The sequence below is a fragment of the Balaenoptera ricei genome, chromosome 12 (assembly GCF_028023285.1).
Source record: "Balaenoptera ricei isolate mBalRic1 chromosome 12, mBalRic1.hap2, whole genome shotgun sequence".
NCBI classification, from domain to species: Eukaryota; Metazoa; Chordata; class Mammalia; order Artiodactyla; family Balaenopteridae; genus Balaenoptera; species Balaenoptera ricei.
This window is the reverse complement of record NC_082650.1, coordinates 85011373-85027740: the sequence shown is the minus strand read 5'-3', so window position 1 is coordinate 85027740 and position 16368 is coordinate 85011373. Positions and strand designations below refer to the sequence as shown.

The following is a 16368-nucleotide window of genomic DNA, read 5'->3' as shown; positions in this document are numbered from 1 at the left end:
GCCTTATAACATAATAAATCTGAACCCAGCAACATAAAATCATTAAAAATGGCCAACAATTTGCCCGTCATTTTGCAAGAAGATGTTTCTTGTGATAAAATCCTGAGAAATTTCTTACATGATACCTCATTGAACAAATACAAGGTGAAGTACAGAGGAACTCTTAAAATATAGTAAATTGGTTAAAGGCTTTTTACTCCTCAAGAAAACAGCAAAAAAGCAAACATAGTTTCGTGGAAATAGTTCTATGAGCAATCAAGGTAATGAGGTCCGAGTACACAGGCTGTCAGTGGCCACGTTTGCTCCACGCCCTGTGACGTGGCAGGAAAAATACAGGAAAATGAGCAAGTGCGTATCTTCAAGACAGTCTTTTTTGAAAGCAGACTTTTGCTGATAGCTGGGCAGTGGAAAGTTTGGATTTGGACTCCCTGGCAAGAACTGAGGGTGCAGATATTTCATGCTGATGACTAAACGCTCCATCTTTTGCTGAGACTGGAGGATAATGATGGGCCTGAGTCAAACTTGAGGGATGCGGGAACGAACGGGATGTGCTTTTAAACAGCAGTGACGAGGAGACAGACATGGGCGCTGCTTGACACGCGGGGTGTGTGTGAGCTGAGGGCTGACGGGGAGTCGTGGTAAAGCATGGAGAACAGGCATGTTCTGAAGAACAGGCATGGAGGGAGGGGCGCGTCCTCGGGGTCCAGGCCCTGGAGAGGAGGGTGAGGTGAGGAGGGGCCCCGGAGCGGGGCCCCTGGCTCCAGCAGGAGTGTCTGTCACAGGCCTGTGCTTCTCTAAGTGCTGGGGGCTCAGGAGCTGGGCCTGCACAGTCGTCCACCAGTGACGTCTTTACAGCAGCCCCTGGCTCGAGAAGGAGCACAGTCAGATCCCTTCTCGCCCCTGGGATTCCTGCTCCTGGGTGAGAAGCAGGCCCGATGCTGCCGCTCTGAGGGGGGCTCTTGTACCGCTCTGGGTCTTCTTTCTTGTTTTCACTCGCTGGCATCAGCCTGGCCCTCTGCGGAAACTCGCCGTGCAAGCAGAAACCGCCCTTTCCTGGATCCTCTGATCTCCTTTTCACCCCACACAGGTGTAAAAGGCAGCGTTTCTCTTTTTGAAACTCTTAGCTGATGACCTATTTTTGCAACTTCACAGAGGTTACGGTGCTAGTATTTATTTATCAGGGTCTTTGTTAACATGTAGGGCTCATTGCACCTGAAAAGCAATATTGTGCAGTGTTTTTAATCAAATATTCCAGCTCACCTTTAAAGACACCAAAAATGTCGTATTTAATTTTTGCTGCTTTGCAGTGGAAGCTAGGGCATGCGGTGGATAGATTTCATGTGCGAGATGCCCTTTTATGGAAAAATTATGCAGAAAGGACATTTTGCAAAGTGCCAAGTTTAGAAATAAAGGCAAACTTAGGATGCTGGAAGAAAAAAAATGGTCTCCAGCCATTTCTCTTGTGGTGAGGTTTTGATTTCTTAGGGAGCATGTCCTCAGGCAAGTGCGGGGGCAGCCGGTGGGTCGTCTGTGGTCACTGATGCCTGCGTGTGGGCTCCAGCCCTCATCATTCACAATGCACGTCTGAGTTCTTGCCTCAAATACGCACTCTATTAAGATTTCCCTGGTGGTCCAGTGGTTAGGACTCCTGCGCTTTCACTGCCAAGGGCCCGGGTTCAATCCCTGGTGGGGGAACTAAGATCCCGCAAGCCACAGGGCTCAGCCAAAAAAATAAAATAAAATACACACTCTATCAAAGCAATACTGAAAAATTTATGAAAAGTCAGAGCTAGGGTTGAATTTCCTTGGGAAGTTATTTCTAAAGAGTTGTTTTCTTTAAAAACTTCCTATCTACTTCCTGTTAGCCTTCTTTATTTTTTAATCCCATGATTCCAATCCATTTAAGACATTCGAGATCTCCCCTCCCCCAGAGTTTTCCGAACAGTTGACTCACGTGGACAGTTACACATGGAAAGCGCATTGTCCCCCAAAAGCCTCGCCACGAGCACCTTCTAGGTGGGACCGTGTGGTTAGGGCGGCCCACAGAGCTCGTGCTGCGAGTCCACCTGCCAGCTGAGCTCAGTTCGCTGAGGGCCCGCGGGCGGCATCAGCCCTGCGCCTCCTTTCTCCACGGCAGAGTCCACAGTGGCTCCTGCGGGGCTGGGGTGGGGGGTGGTGTGTGTGAATGACGTTGCGTAACTTGCTTTATTTTCACATCACTTTAATTCTTGCAAAATGAACCCCTGCTCGAAGCATGACCTTGGCTTCCCAAGTCATGGACATCATCTGTTGCACAAGCCCCCATGATATTTCCAAGTAGAGCTTTCTACCAAAGTAAATCTGGCAAATTGGTTCTTAATTAGCCCGCAAAAGCTGATGGTAGTTTTCTGGAATAAACATAGAAGGCTTTGAGCTGATAATATTTTGCATCATAAATGCCCTTCTTCTCCTCTTAGAATAATCTCTGCCTTCTAAAGGACGAAAGGTCTACATCAAAGTGAATTTCCTCAGAAAAGAAATATAAATGATTGCTTCAGGCAAAATAAAAGCCAGTAGCTGTTACAGAATAATTTTGCAGGAATACAGATTTTATGATATCTCAGGATTAATGTATAAAAGAAAGAATATTCATATTTTTTCAAAATTATTTTAAAACCTACCTCTGGGGGAAAATAAACAATTAGGACTAAATATACGGAAGTAAATATCTAAAATGCTCTAGGATCAAAAAAACAAAACAAAACCTTACCTAAGTTGGTGACCTCCGCCAAACGGGCCATTTTCCAGCTCCCAGTCCCTGACCTCCTCATCTCCCACCACAGGCTTCTAATTTTTTGTGAGCCATGGACCCATCAGCAGTCTGGGAAAGCCTGTGAACCATTCCTCAGAATAATGTTCTTAAATGCATAAAATACAGGTGATTACAAAACAAAAAAATTATATTGAAATGCTATTGTTAACATAGTAAACAAGTTTCTGATATAGTAATACATGTGCTTCTTTATTAATGCGTTAAAAAAAACAACTCCCAGCAGTGGGTCTAATAACTACCATAATCTTGCAACAGTGATGCGGCAAAATCAGTATTTAAGAAGAAACGTAACTGTTTCATCTACAACTGTAAAATGGGATATGAAAATATCTGTGATTTCTCTGAGTGACAGAGTCACGAGTCCTGCTGACGCCATCATGGTTTTTGTCATGGTTCGTGACAAAGACGTAATCTTTTCCCATCCACTTTCACAGCCCCTCAAAGTTCTATCCGCAGACCCCTTGGAGGCCCATGGGCCCTGGATTAAGACACCCCTTGTCCAGTGACTGTTGCCTCTGCTCCCACTTCTGTTCAGCCCACACACAGGTGGAGAGGGGGCATTGAGAGCGTGCACACAGGTGTGGGACCCTCAGGAGCAGGGAGGTCAGCAGAGCCACACTCGGACCCAGCAGTGCAGGCTGTCCCCTCAGAGATGACGCTGTCAGCCCAGTGCTTCTCCAGCCAGGGAGTCTGTCTCTGGCAGGGCCACCGAGAGCCACTTCACAGCAGCGTGTGTCCATCCTTCTCCATGGTGTCACTCTCCAAGATGAGGAAGTGTCCCCAGATATCCTTTATGCCACTTACCCAAACCTTCTGTGCTCCGTCTGCACTTTCTTCTATGCTCGGTCTACACATTCACTTCCTCCAGGAGAAAAGCACTTCCATATTCCAGCCAGACTTTGTGCCCAAGATTCAGACCCACAATTCCATGTGGATGTCCAAGACTGGATTTGTCCTCTAATCCTCAAAATCGGTTTTTCCTCCTCACTCTCCTGACTTTTCCCCTCCTGGCTTGTTAGGAACATCACCAATAACTACGGACAGAAACCTCAGACTTCTCAGCGCCCCCTCCCTTCCCAACCTCTACGCCTGAGCCTAAGAGTTACCAAGTCAGGAAGCTCCTGTGTTCACAGCATCCAGTCTGCCTCTCTGTCCTACCCTCGTTTCTGCCAATGAGTTCACAACCTAACCTGGTCACCATCACTCCTGACCCTGCTTCTCAGGTACTCAGAGACATCCGAACACACACGCCTGCCGACTTATTTTCCCGCAGAGCAACTCTGACGATATTAGCTTCCTGTTCAAAAATGTTCAGTGGTTCCCACTGTCTACTGAACTAAAGACAGACCCTGACTTACCCACCATGGCCCCAGACTCCCAATTCAGCCACCTGTCTCATCCTGTGCTACAGTTAAGCTCGATAACTTTTTGTTCCATGAAACAGGGAGCAAATACTTTATCTTATTCATATTCTGCCGTGTTGCGTTTCTCCTGTGGTACCCTCTTTCTGGAATGTGTTTCTCCAGAAACTTCTCTTGTTGAAACCCAACCGTTCCTTCAAAGACCAGCTCCAGCAACACCCATTTTTGGAGATTTTCTTGATGTGCTTCCATGATTCCCAACTGAAGAGAACCCCTCCCCACTTTCAGGCACTGGGGCATTTCTCTTAGCACACGTCTGTCTCTACCCTTTATGATGACCCTGTGTGTTCACCTCACACACCGCACTGGATCTTCAGTTCCTTACAGGTAGGGGCTGCTCTGATTTACCCTCGTCCCTCGATTGTGCTTGGCATGACGTCTTTCGCGGACATGTTTTCAGTGGAACCAAGATGATTCCTATGCAAAAAATGAACTTGCAGGAATGACCTGCCTTATGTTTTTCATGAACCACCAGAGGATAAGCTAGCTAGTAGGTGTTCACTCACTCTACCCTGTTGATTGCTTAGTGAATTTTGGTGACACTGTACTTGCACCTGGCCTTCACCCACACGGGTGAATGGCCTAGAGTGTCCTTCTCCCCAGCCACCCAGCCATTGTGCTGACTAACTCCTCCTGGGCCTTCAAGGCTCATTTTGGTCCATACGTGCTTCAGGAAGTCTTCCCAAACCCCAAGTCTGGCTTCGTGGACATTCCACCTGTGCAGTCCTATGGAGCCCAGAACTTTGAAAGGTGCCACACTTGGTGTCATGCTCTGCTGTCACCATCTTGAAATTCTTAATACTTTTTAAACAAAGGGCCCTCACGTTTTCACTTAGCACTCAACTCCACAAGCGAAGTAACCAGTCCTGCCTAATCCCTCCCCTCTTGTATGCTCCTGGCATCCCCTGTACCTTCCCTATCCTTGCTATCATCACTCAGAATTTTAATTTTCTTTTTACATCTGTTTACTACCCTGTATGCCTCAACAGATCCTGAACTCTGAGAAGGCAAGAAAAGAAAATCTTATTTATTGTTATATGCCTGTGGCTCAGCCTGGTATTATATGCTTAATCAGTATTTTCTGATTGGACAAGTGGATGAATGGTTGAGGAAAGGAAGGAATTCATGAATTAATGAATGTATTTGTTCATCAAAGCCCCTCAGGCAGCCAGGGCAGTGCAGGTATTTGGCTTGCTGTCGTCAGATGGGTCCCCATAGAAATAACAGAATTCTAGCACAGAAACTACTCTTATCAGAAAGGAGGGTAAGATCAGCTCAAGAAAGAAAATGGGCAAAGTAGTGACATGAAGGGAAAAGATTAAGCAACACCCAACTGTTAATGAAGAAGCCGCTAGCAAAAGTGCTCGTGATGTAGGTCTGTTTTGAACAAACACGGAGATCATGAGGCCGCCGTTGGGATGCCCCTGGAAGAAGGTGTCTTAGTGACTGAGTCATCCCCTGCTTGGCTTCTGCGAATGTTTTCTGCTGAACCTGGACTCAGGAGGCATCTACAGATAACAGCCCCTCCCTGGAGGGAAACATGTGTCACTGTCTTTACTTGATGCCACTTCATCCTCCAAACTCCCTCAGTGATCCCTGGATTTCACTTTCTCGTGAGTAGTTCGGGGGCCTGTAGGTGCACTGGAATCTGATGTCTAGTTTACAATTCCCAGTCTGCTAGGGCCAATTTAAAATACAGTCCAAACAATCCTGAATCATCAGGTACATGAGACAAAAGTTGATGAGTTTTTATTAACTCACGTACCAGGTTTTTTCCCTAGTAGAGTCCCTCCTCTTGAAGGATTCTGCTATTCAGAATAACTACCTCCCTCTCGGTTGGAAGAGATAGAGAAGTACCCCCAGAAGTCTTGCTGAGCCAAGACGTCACTGCCGTCGTCCTCTGTGCTCCTCAGCGACACCATGTGGCAACTCAAGGACACACAGTGCTTGAACCCCTCTTCCTGCCAAGCAGCCTGGGATGAGTCACAAAATGTTCTTAATTCTCAGTTTCCATATCTGCAAAATGGGAACAATGAGATTTCTACTCCATAAATTTGAGAGGTTAATGTGGATAGTGCATGTGAAAGGGGCTTAGCCCAGTATCTCGCTTATACGAAACCCTCCGAATGTGAGTAATTATCAGCATACCCACTTCGGGTTCTGTGCTGAAATAGATACAAAGAAATAAGGAATACGTGGTATCAATCAGGAGTCAGCAAACTTTCCTCTAAAGCCCAGAGAGTAAATATTTCAGACTTTTGCTTAGAGCACAAGTCTCAGTTCTGCAGTTCTTGTGTGAGCGCAGCCATAGGGAATACACAAATGAACGGGTGTGGCTGTGTGCCAATAAAACTTTATTGGCCAGATTTGTCCCCAGGCCATAAGTCACCAATCCCTGGCTCTCAGCCCTTGGGAGCCCCCAGTCAAGTGTGGTAGAAAGACGTGCAGATTCATCAGAGCAAGTCAAGAGGAGGCAGAGGCCAGCTGTACTAAAGAACACAGAGCCGATGTTTTACAGGAGATTGTTGAGTAAAAGATGAGTATGATGTGAGTAAAAGTAAGAAATATGACTTTTAGGGAAAATAGATATTGGGATTTTTTTTTTTTTTTAATTTCGGGATTAGTAACTTCAACTTTAAAACCAAGCCTGCCCTTTTTATTAGATGTTTACTTTGGGAACTCGGCTCACCTCCCTGGACTCCAGAAGTTCCGTATTTCTAGGAATAAAAATGTCTGTAGATGGGCTAGTAGAAAATGCTCTCTGTCACTGCAGCACAAGTAGAGCTGGGGGCATTTCTCTAGGGGTTTGACGGGAAGGGAATGGAAAGCTCATGGGTAGCAGACGAAGTCATTTTCTATTCTTATTACTATAAAGAAATGGCAAATGAGAATCCAGGAACAATATTAGACTCTGAAAAGGAGCCAGTGGCTTAGTAACCACTTAGAACCCTTGACAGTTCACCAGAGCTGCCGAACGGGAGCGTGAGTCTGCTCCTTTGACAGGAGAGCAGCTACCGCATGTGCTCCGGAACAGGAGAACAAAACCCATCTGGGCCTTTCAGGACCCCTGCTTGGGAAAGCCCTTTATAGGAGATTCGCAGATTCTTAGCTGTGGACGTTTAAGTATAGCACGCAACACACACGCGCACACGCATACATACACATGCACACACACATTCATTCTTCTCATCAGTACAGTTGCAAAGGAGCCCCATTTGCATTGGACATCACATTGTATTTTGATATTCAAAATGGCTAGTCCCTTTTAGGGCTGTTATGATTTAATCAATGCCAATTCAAATGGATCTGGTGTTTTATCCATTAGAAATAAGAACTTAAGTCTGTCATGCTAAGGCAAAGTTCTCATCAGATTTCTCTTTTTTTGTTGTTTTACAGTTTTCTCCTTGTCTTTGGTTGCTTGATTTTGTCAGTGTTTTCCACCATCCCCGAGCACACAAAATTGGCCTCAAGTTGCCTCTTGATTCTGGTAAGTGAAACATATGAACAAAAATGTACATAAAGTTTACATAATACAAGAATTGTCTATAATATTTATGCAATGCGTTTTGTCCCACGAAAAGTTATCTCTAGAAAAAAGAGAGTTTCTCTTAAGTATAAAAGTTTCAAAGGTCACTGAAACGTTTGCCTGCCGTTTTAACCTTTAGTCAATCCCCAAGAATACATAGAAATATTCTAGATTGCTATTACGTAGCAGTATCATGTGTTATAGTTGCATCATAAGTAGAAGGCAATACTTGGAAGCAGGTTTAATTATGTTTCTCTATGGTAGTAAATTACAAGAAGAATCAGCATCTCTGAGGTCTCTTACAATATTGCTATAAGTTACAGGAGAGAGAGCGTTTTCCAGTAACCACAGTTTAGCGGTAACTATGTATAGTCGGCCAAGAACTATGAGCATATGGCACCTCCTAGGAAAACAGAAAGCTTCATGCTCTTTTCAACCAACAGACTGCATTATGAATTTTGCTGCTAATGAAGTTACCTGGTGAGAAGTTCTGCAATTTGCTCTGTTTCCATTATGCTGTCAATCCTCAACCACAGAGAATTGCTCAATTCATTTTAAAATGGAAAAATACCCCAAGATATTTTAGTCTGAATTATTCTGGGCCTTTTAAACTCTTATACTTTCTATTACAACTGAACTATAGCAGTGTATACTCAAATCACATCTGATTGAAAGTTTGGTTCATTTACATCCATTTTGACCCACTCACTCAGTCCCAAAAATCAAACTTGACAGTCTCAGCACTGTCTGAATGAACTATACATTGGAACAACTCACTTTTTGCATCAAACCTGCTTGACTAGAGAGGAAAAGAAAGAAAGAGGGGGTGGGGTAAGATGGCCATGTGCCTTCATAAACAGAAATTGGTTATGCACAGCAGCGAACATTTAATACAAGAAAAGTATTCTTACCTTGAAGGTGGGAAGTGAAGGATGTCAGCTCGTACAACCTGGGCAGCTGCTCTTTCCCCTGTGCTCGCAGAGGCTGGTTTGTGTGGTGCTTAGAGTGACAAGACTTCATCAAGTCTCTGCCCTGTGACAGGGAGAAATCGCTTTTGAACCTGGAACAAATCTATCCCAATTTGTCTCCATACAAATCATGCTCAGCGGTATATTGCTAATGTCAAGGTTACTATGTTGAAACCCAAGATAGAAAGCAGATAGACCGAAGAGCCCACTGAGGATTTGTTCCATTTACAAGGTTCCGTTTGGGTAGCAAGTGGGCTTTTAGCCTCATGCACCCCTTGGATAACAACAAATGGTCTGAGCCAAGGTCTAAGGCAGAGCTGGCTTTTGGGTACATATACAGAACTACAGCTAGGAATTTTAGATCGAAAATATAAATCTGATTTTTAGACCTGGGAGCATGAAAAGCTGGATTTACTGCATGACCAATGATATATATTATGAGTAAATCAAGCATTAAGAATCTTGTAAAAAGGTTTCTTTTATAACCAGGTCAAGAATCCAAAATATGAGGTTTACATCCTCCAAATCTCTGAAATATAAATTCAGTCATTGCTAATGAGTTTCTAAATAATCCAGAGAAACTCATGTTATTCAAAAGCCAAAAGCTGGTTAATACCATGATTTTTAAAACTTTCTGAGCAGTGGACAACTGACCAGAGTTCAGTAACTAGAGTGCATGTGAGTAGATAAAAATGTAGACGTTTTACACATCGCTCATCCTTTTTATTTTGCCAGCTTTATTGAAATATAATTGACATATAATATTGTGAAAGTTAAAGTGTGTAACGTGACAATTTTATATACATACATATTGCAAAATGACTACCACAGTGAAGTTAGTTAACAGTATATCACCTCACATGGTTGCCATTGTGTGTGTGTGGTGTGTGTGTGGTGTGTGTGCGTGTGTGTGTGTGTGTGTGTGTGTGTGTGTGTGTGTGTGTGTGGTGAGAACTCCTAAGATCTACTCTTTTAGCAAAACAGTCAAGTGGAAAGTTCAGTACTGTTAGCTCTAGGCACCATGCTGCACATTAGATCCTCAGAACTCATTTGTCTTATAACTGGGAGCTTGTACACTTTGACCACCTTCACCCATTTCCTCCACCCACACTTGCACAACCACCGATCTACTGTGTTTCTGTGAGTTCAGGGGTCCCACATAAGTGAAATCATACAGTATTTGTCTTTCTCTGTCTCACTTATTTCACTAAACATAATGCCCTCAAGAGCCATCCATGTTGTCACAAATGGCAAGATTTTGTTCTTTTTATGGCTGAATATTATTCCAGTGTGTGTGTGATATATATATCGCATCACATCTTCTTTACCCATTCATCTGTCAGTGGACACTTAGGTTGTCTCCATGTCTTACCTACCGTAAATAGTGCTGCAATGAACATCGGCATGCATGCATCTTTTCGAATTATAGTTTTCTAGGGATGTGTGCCCAGAAGTGGGATCGCAGGATCATATGGTAGTTTTATTTTTTATATTTTGAGGAACCTCCATACTGTTCTCCATAGTGGCTGCACCAGTTTACATTCCCACCAACAGTGTTGGAGGGTTCCCTTTTCTCCACATTCTGTCCAACACTTCTCTCTCGCTTTTTAATATAATAGCCATTCTAACAGGTGTGAGGTGGTATCTTATTGTGGTACTGATTTGCATTTCCCTGATGATTAGTGATGTCGAGTTCTTTTCACATACCTGTTGGCCATCTGTAAGTCTTCTTTTACCCCTCAGTCTTTTTTTTTTTTTTTCCTCTAATGCCCTTGTTTTTAATCAGGTCTATTGAGATACAATTTACATAGAATAAGCATCACCCATTTTAAGTGTATAGTTTCATGAGTTTTGAGAAACACATATTGTCATGTGTATTAGTTTCTTAGGGCTGCTGTAACAAAAGTACCACTGTATATATCATATATATTTCATATATGTCATATATATGATAATTATATCCATCATTATGTTGAGTGAAAGAATGAGACATTATAGAGATAGTCTTGTGTTTGGCTTCTTTTACTCAACATAATACTTTTGATATTTATTTGTATATTTTTTAATTGAAGTATAGTTGATTTGCAATGTTGTGTTAGTTTCAAGTGTGCAGCAAAATGATTCAGCTATATATATATATATATGTATATATATATATACTTTTTCATATTCTTTCTTATTATGGTTTATTATAGGATATTGAGTATAGTTCCCTGTGCTATACAGTACGACCTTGTTGTTTATCTATTTTATATATAGTAGTGTGTATAGTTTAATCTCAAACTCCTAATTTATCCCTCACCCCTTCTTCCCCTTTGGTAACCATAAGTTTGTTTTCTACGTCTGTGAGTCTGTTTCTGTTTTGTAAATAAGTTCGTTTGTATCATTTTTTAGATTCCACATATAAGCGCTATCATATGTTACTTGTCTTTCTCTGGTTTACTTCACTTAATATGATAATCTCTAGGTCCATCCATGTTGCTGCTAATGGCATTATTTCATTCTTTTTTTATGGCTAAGTAATATCCCATTGTATATATGTACCACATCTTCTTTATCCATCCACCTGTTGATGGACATTTAGGTTGCTTCCATGTCTTGGCTATTGTAAATAGTGCTGCTATGAACATTGGGGTGCGTGTATCTTTTCAAAATAGAGTTTTCTCCGGATACATGCTCAGGAGTGGGGTTGCTGGATCATATGGTAGCTCTATTTTTAGTTTTTTAAGGAACCTCCATAAATTGGCTGAACCAATTTACATTCCTACCAACAATGTAGGAGTATCCCTCAGTCTTGAATGCCTTTAGATTTAGCAAAGTAGAAACCAGTCCTTTTATGCAAGTGAGGCCTTTGTGTTAAGCAGTGTAGTAAGTGCTGCAGATGGATGGTCTCTGAAAGCCGTTGCTACATGGCTTTCTGGAGGGAGAGAGTTTGCGTATCCTCCTATTTTTGTGCTATAGTGATAAATTGTCGAGGTGTATGTTTTAAACCAAAGTGTAATCTTAAAACCTACCTAAAAATATTTGGACTGTGTTGTGAGTCTAAGGTTTTACTGATGTTATTCTTTTCATCAGTGTTTTCTCCAAAGACTGTTGTGTTTTATTTGGACAAAAAAAGATCAAGTATAGCCTTTGTTTTTTTCTTTTTCTTATTTGGTAATAAGCTGGAAAAGCATGTGTATTTTAATTCTTTTCACTGTCAGTTCATATAGTATATTATAAAAGTTCAATCAGTTGTAGAATACTGGAAAAAAACCAAGAGAAATCTTAATTATTTAGGGACTATTGTATTTATTCTTTTAGCATGTGTTTTTGAAACAGTTAATCTGATTTCTGTCGATCCTCTGAATTTAACCAAACAGAATACATAGAACACAATTCTGACTAGCAGTGTTTTTAGTTCCCAAGATGAAGCATATCTAAAGAATTGCCATCCAAATAGTAATAGGAATGGCTTTTAAATGTCTGCAACAATTTACAATAAAGTCACTTTTGTACACTTTTGGTCACAAATACAACACAGAGGTGTAAATTTTGAAGAGTTATGTGTAAATCACATATCACAGTTGCGTATGTTTTCATAACTCTGTCCATTTTGGGGTTTTTTAAACACTTTGAAAGATATTCCCACATTCTAACTAATCCTATTTCTGGCAAGTAGAAGACACCGACGCTTCCGACAGGGAGCGCATTTAGGCAAACCGGCCCCTGGACAAGCTTCCAGGGCACTCACCTCCTTGACACTCGCGCTTTCCACTTGTTTCCTTGAGCGCGCCAGCATGTTAGGGGCAGGTGCCTCCTCACCTCCTGGGGTCCCCACGGAGTCCTCCACTCTCTGTCCCCCACCCCAAGGGGAGGCTCTCATCGTTCTCATCCAGAACTGCACTCCCCCTGCTAGTGAGTTCAGGAAACCACTTCTCTGTGTCTTGGTTTTCTCATCTGTTAAAAGTGGGTAGTAATATCTGCTACTTCATAAAGTTGTTGTGAGGATTAAATGCCAGTGCTTAGCCCTGGGCTCAGCACACAGAATGGCATCAGATATTACAGTCACTGGCTCTAACATATACAGTGGAGCCTAATGGGGGCACAAGGGCACTGAACCGGGGGTATTGGAAAAGGCTGCATTTGCGATCATATCGTACTTTTGTCGTAGAAAAACAAGTATCTCACCACAAACACTGTAAATTACGGCAGCTCTTCACACAGGCGTGTCCATCCAACCAGAGGTGACTCATTGGGGCGCATTCAGTGCATTGCTCATGTGCACAATAATCTCTTATGTTTGGTGACTAAGGAAACAGATTTCTCCTCTTGTAGTTTTCTGGTAAATGCATCTGATGACCACGCTCATGGCTTTCAAAGCTCTCCCCTCAGCGTCAGCTGGCTGGGTGGAGCACTGCTGAGGGATAGCCCGGGATCTAACAGAGCGGCTTGCTCAGCTCACTCTGGGCACAGAATTTATGAACTCAAGAGGACAGTGCAAAGCCATGTGCCCAAGTGCCAGGGACAGTGAAAAGCTGGTGTTGATTTCCTCGGTTTTGTAAATTCTTCAGAACTGTAAGGGAACTAGCATTTTTTTAAGTACCTTTCACGTATCAGACTCTTTGATTTCTTATTAAAACAAAAGAAACACAAAAAACCTTGCAATGTAAGTATTATTCCTCCCATTTTACCGTACCAAGTTGTGCAAGAGCCCAGGCTGCGTCCCAGGCCTGGCCGCCGCCTCGCACCCTCCTGCGCCTCAGTCGAGACCGATGGGTCTCCCCAGTGTGTTTCCAGGGCTCAGGGAAGCTCTGCCGGCTGAGGCTTCCTAGTGGTTCTATATATGCCAAGTGATGCCCGCGACCCTCTCATTTAGATTAGGTTAGTTTCCTTTTTCTTACAGAGTCCATCTACAAAGTTAGCACAAGTGGGTGTATCCCTTCACACCACTAGCAGTTCTTTGTGTCAGGAATTCCAAATCTGATTTTGTAAACAATCAGCAGCCCGATCTGTGGGGTAAACAGTCCCAGCTCGCTTTGTGCAGGTGAGCTGAGCGCGGTGCTGGTGAAGGGAGCGCTCCTAGCTCCAGTTAAACTACTGTGGAAAGTTTTGTTTCGGTTTGTTTTGATTTCACGAGCCTGAGGTGGTATGTTTCTGCATTTCATATCCCACCTTCTTAACAGCAGTGCTGTTTTGGAGTGCATTTCCTTTGTATTGGATATCTTCTGGTCTTCCAGATTAATTTTAAAGTATTCATTTTTGGCCTTTAAATGTAGATTGTCCAACATGATGATTTGTACATATTTCCGGTGACAAATCTTCACCTGATGACCTCTCTTAATGAAAATGATGTATATCATTTGCAAACTTTTCATTGAAGGTGGTCATTTCTAAAATTGCCCGCCCACAAGCAGTAAAAGGAATGTTGTTATCAGTTTTAGCAAGAAGAGAATATCTCAGTGTGTTTGCTCCTCTTCCCTCCTGCTGTGTTAGAAGGGCTCCCAACCACAAATGGATTGTGCTAAACGTCTGGACGAGACTCAAACACATGGTCAGAGATCCAGGTTTTCCCAAACATCTTAGCTGTTTGGCACCTTCTGGATAGAGTTTATGCATATTTGCTGGTTTTGCTTTGTGTAGCAAAGCAAACATGGGTTTGCTGTTTCTGTGCACAATGAATCAGTTCCTGAAATGTGTACAAATCCAATTTAGGCAGATCTAATTACATCTTCAATGCACTAGTGTAGCTTACTATTTAAAGAAAATCTGTAGTGCATCCTTTTGTTAAGTGTAGTCCCCCTTGAGAAGCTAATAACTACATAATTAATCTGTGTTCCATGTTTGTTTTCTTTTTCTAATGTGGATACATGCGGGGTTTGTGTGTGTGTGTGTGTGTGTTTTTAATTGCTGTAAACTACCTATTATGTAACACGGTAGTGAAGAATTAGACAGGTTGTTACCATTTCCCATCTGTCAGTATTGGCAGAGTGGGGAATCAGCCACAGACACATTTACCCATCCTTGCAAAGTAGAAAGACTTGCGCATAAAATTATATGGATTTGATGTAGAAGATTACATGAGATCTTTACATTTAAAGCTCTGGCATGAACATTGTAAGACAGGATAACAGAATGTCAGGACAAGGATCCGTTGGAGGGTCTTCAGTCTTCCATGGGTAGGAGATGTGAAGTGATCGGAACTGAGGAATGAGCAGTGCTCCTGTCTGTTTATCACATCCCTGTAATTTCCTACAGAAAGCGCTCAGAATATCCCAGCCAACACTGGAAACTGCAGTTATTTTCCTTTGCTTGTCTTTCGTCAAGGAAAATGCAAATAAACTTTAAAATGATTCATGGAGGCTCATCAGTCTGCTAATGGCGGAAAAGAAAATGCAGGAGCAGTTTGCACCTACACTGAATCCTAACCGAGGGATGATGATACAGGAGGGGAGTTGCTCTGTGCAAAGTACTTCACATTCAGAGGGAAGACTTGTTCAAATTGAAGATAATGGAATTATGCCTGAACAGGACCACGTCTCTATCCACAAGTACGGAAGCGAAGAGCTTCCACACTTCCGACGTGAGCACCGGTGTCTCACCGGGTGGTCCAGTGTGCGTCACAGAACCGCTCTGCCCGGTGCTGTGTCGGGACATGATGAGCAGCCCTTGGCCAGGCCCACGCTGACGCGGACCCGCTGTGCCCTTTGACGCCACAAAGGCATACTCAGCTGAGAGGGAAAGAGAGCAACAGGGTGGTGGTAGAGGGTTGCTAGAAAATGGTAGAGTCCAAGCGGGGTTGCAGCAGAAGGAAGAACGCCCTTCCCTTACCACCTTTCCAGGCTTAAGTGATTTCCACCGTTTGAAACCTGCTCAGACACCTGCTTCTGCCTGGGGTGAACTGGCTCTTCCCTCGGCTTCCCGCAGCAGCAGCCGCTTGACGGTGAATCTCCTCCCTTCTTCGTTTACTCCACAGCATTTCTGTAGCTCCCAGTGTCCGTGAGGCTTTTTGGGGGAAGCTGAGGATACGGCAATGAGCAAAGCAGGCGAAACTCTGTCCTGGTGGAACGCACATTCGTGCTGGGAAGACATAGAGTAAACAAATGAACCAATCAAGTGTTAAAGAATAAAAGTAAAGCAGGAAAAAGGAATAGATAACTGGGTGTTTCCATCGTGTGTTCAGAGAGGTCCACCGGACAGGGCAGCTCCTAGCAGAGACCTCAGTGAGGTGGGGCACCCCGCCGGGCAGCGATGAGAGGAGAGAACGTTCCCGGCAGATGGGGCATCCAGGGTAGAAGCCTCGGAAGGGCAAGGGGACCAGGGTGACTGAGGGAGAGGAAGCCAGAGGGGGGTGGAGGAAAGTGAGGCATGGCTCGGACTGTACATCTCTGGAGCACAGGATCCAAAGCTGACTCAGCAACAGCACTCCGTACAGTGGGAGCTGGCGGCAAATTATCAAGAAATTTGATGAAAGAAGACGGCAAGACGGCCAGTGGTTTAATTGCACAGCATTAGTATTGAACTGTTCACAGTATCATAGATATGGCACCAAAATTAAGCCCCGATGCAGTGCCTGACTTAGAATGGACCGGAGTAGGGAGTCTCTGGTGGCAGCCCTCAGGGAGCAGTCGCCGTCATTCCCCCTCTCCTGATTCCCCGGGC

At 43.5% G+C, this 16368-nt stretch overlaps 1 protein-coding gene across 5 annotated transcripts in view; it reads left to right on the top strand.

Annotated features, from left to right (window-relative positions):
• KCNQ5 (potassium voltage-gated channel subfamily Q member 5) overlaps positions 1–16368 on the top strand; it is a 572451-nt gene that overhangs the window by 365680 nt on the left and 190403 nt on the right. For all 5 annotated transcript variants that reach the window (XM_059941800.1, XM_059941798.1, XM_059941799.1 and 2 more), the window contains exon 2: positions 7630–7720. In XM_059941800.1, the coding sequence (XP_059797783.1) occupies positions 7630–7720 (91 nt within the window). The remainder of the gene's footprint in view (positions 1–7629; positions 7721–16368) is intronic.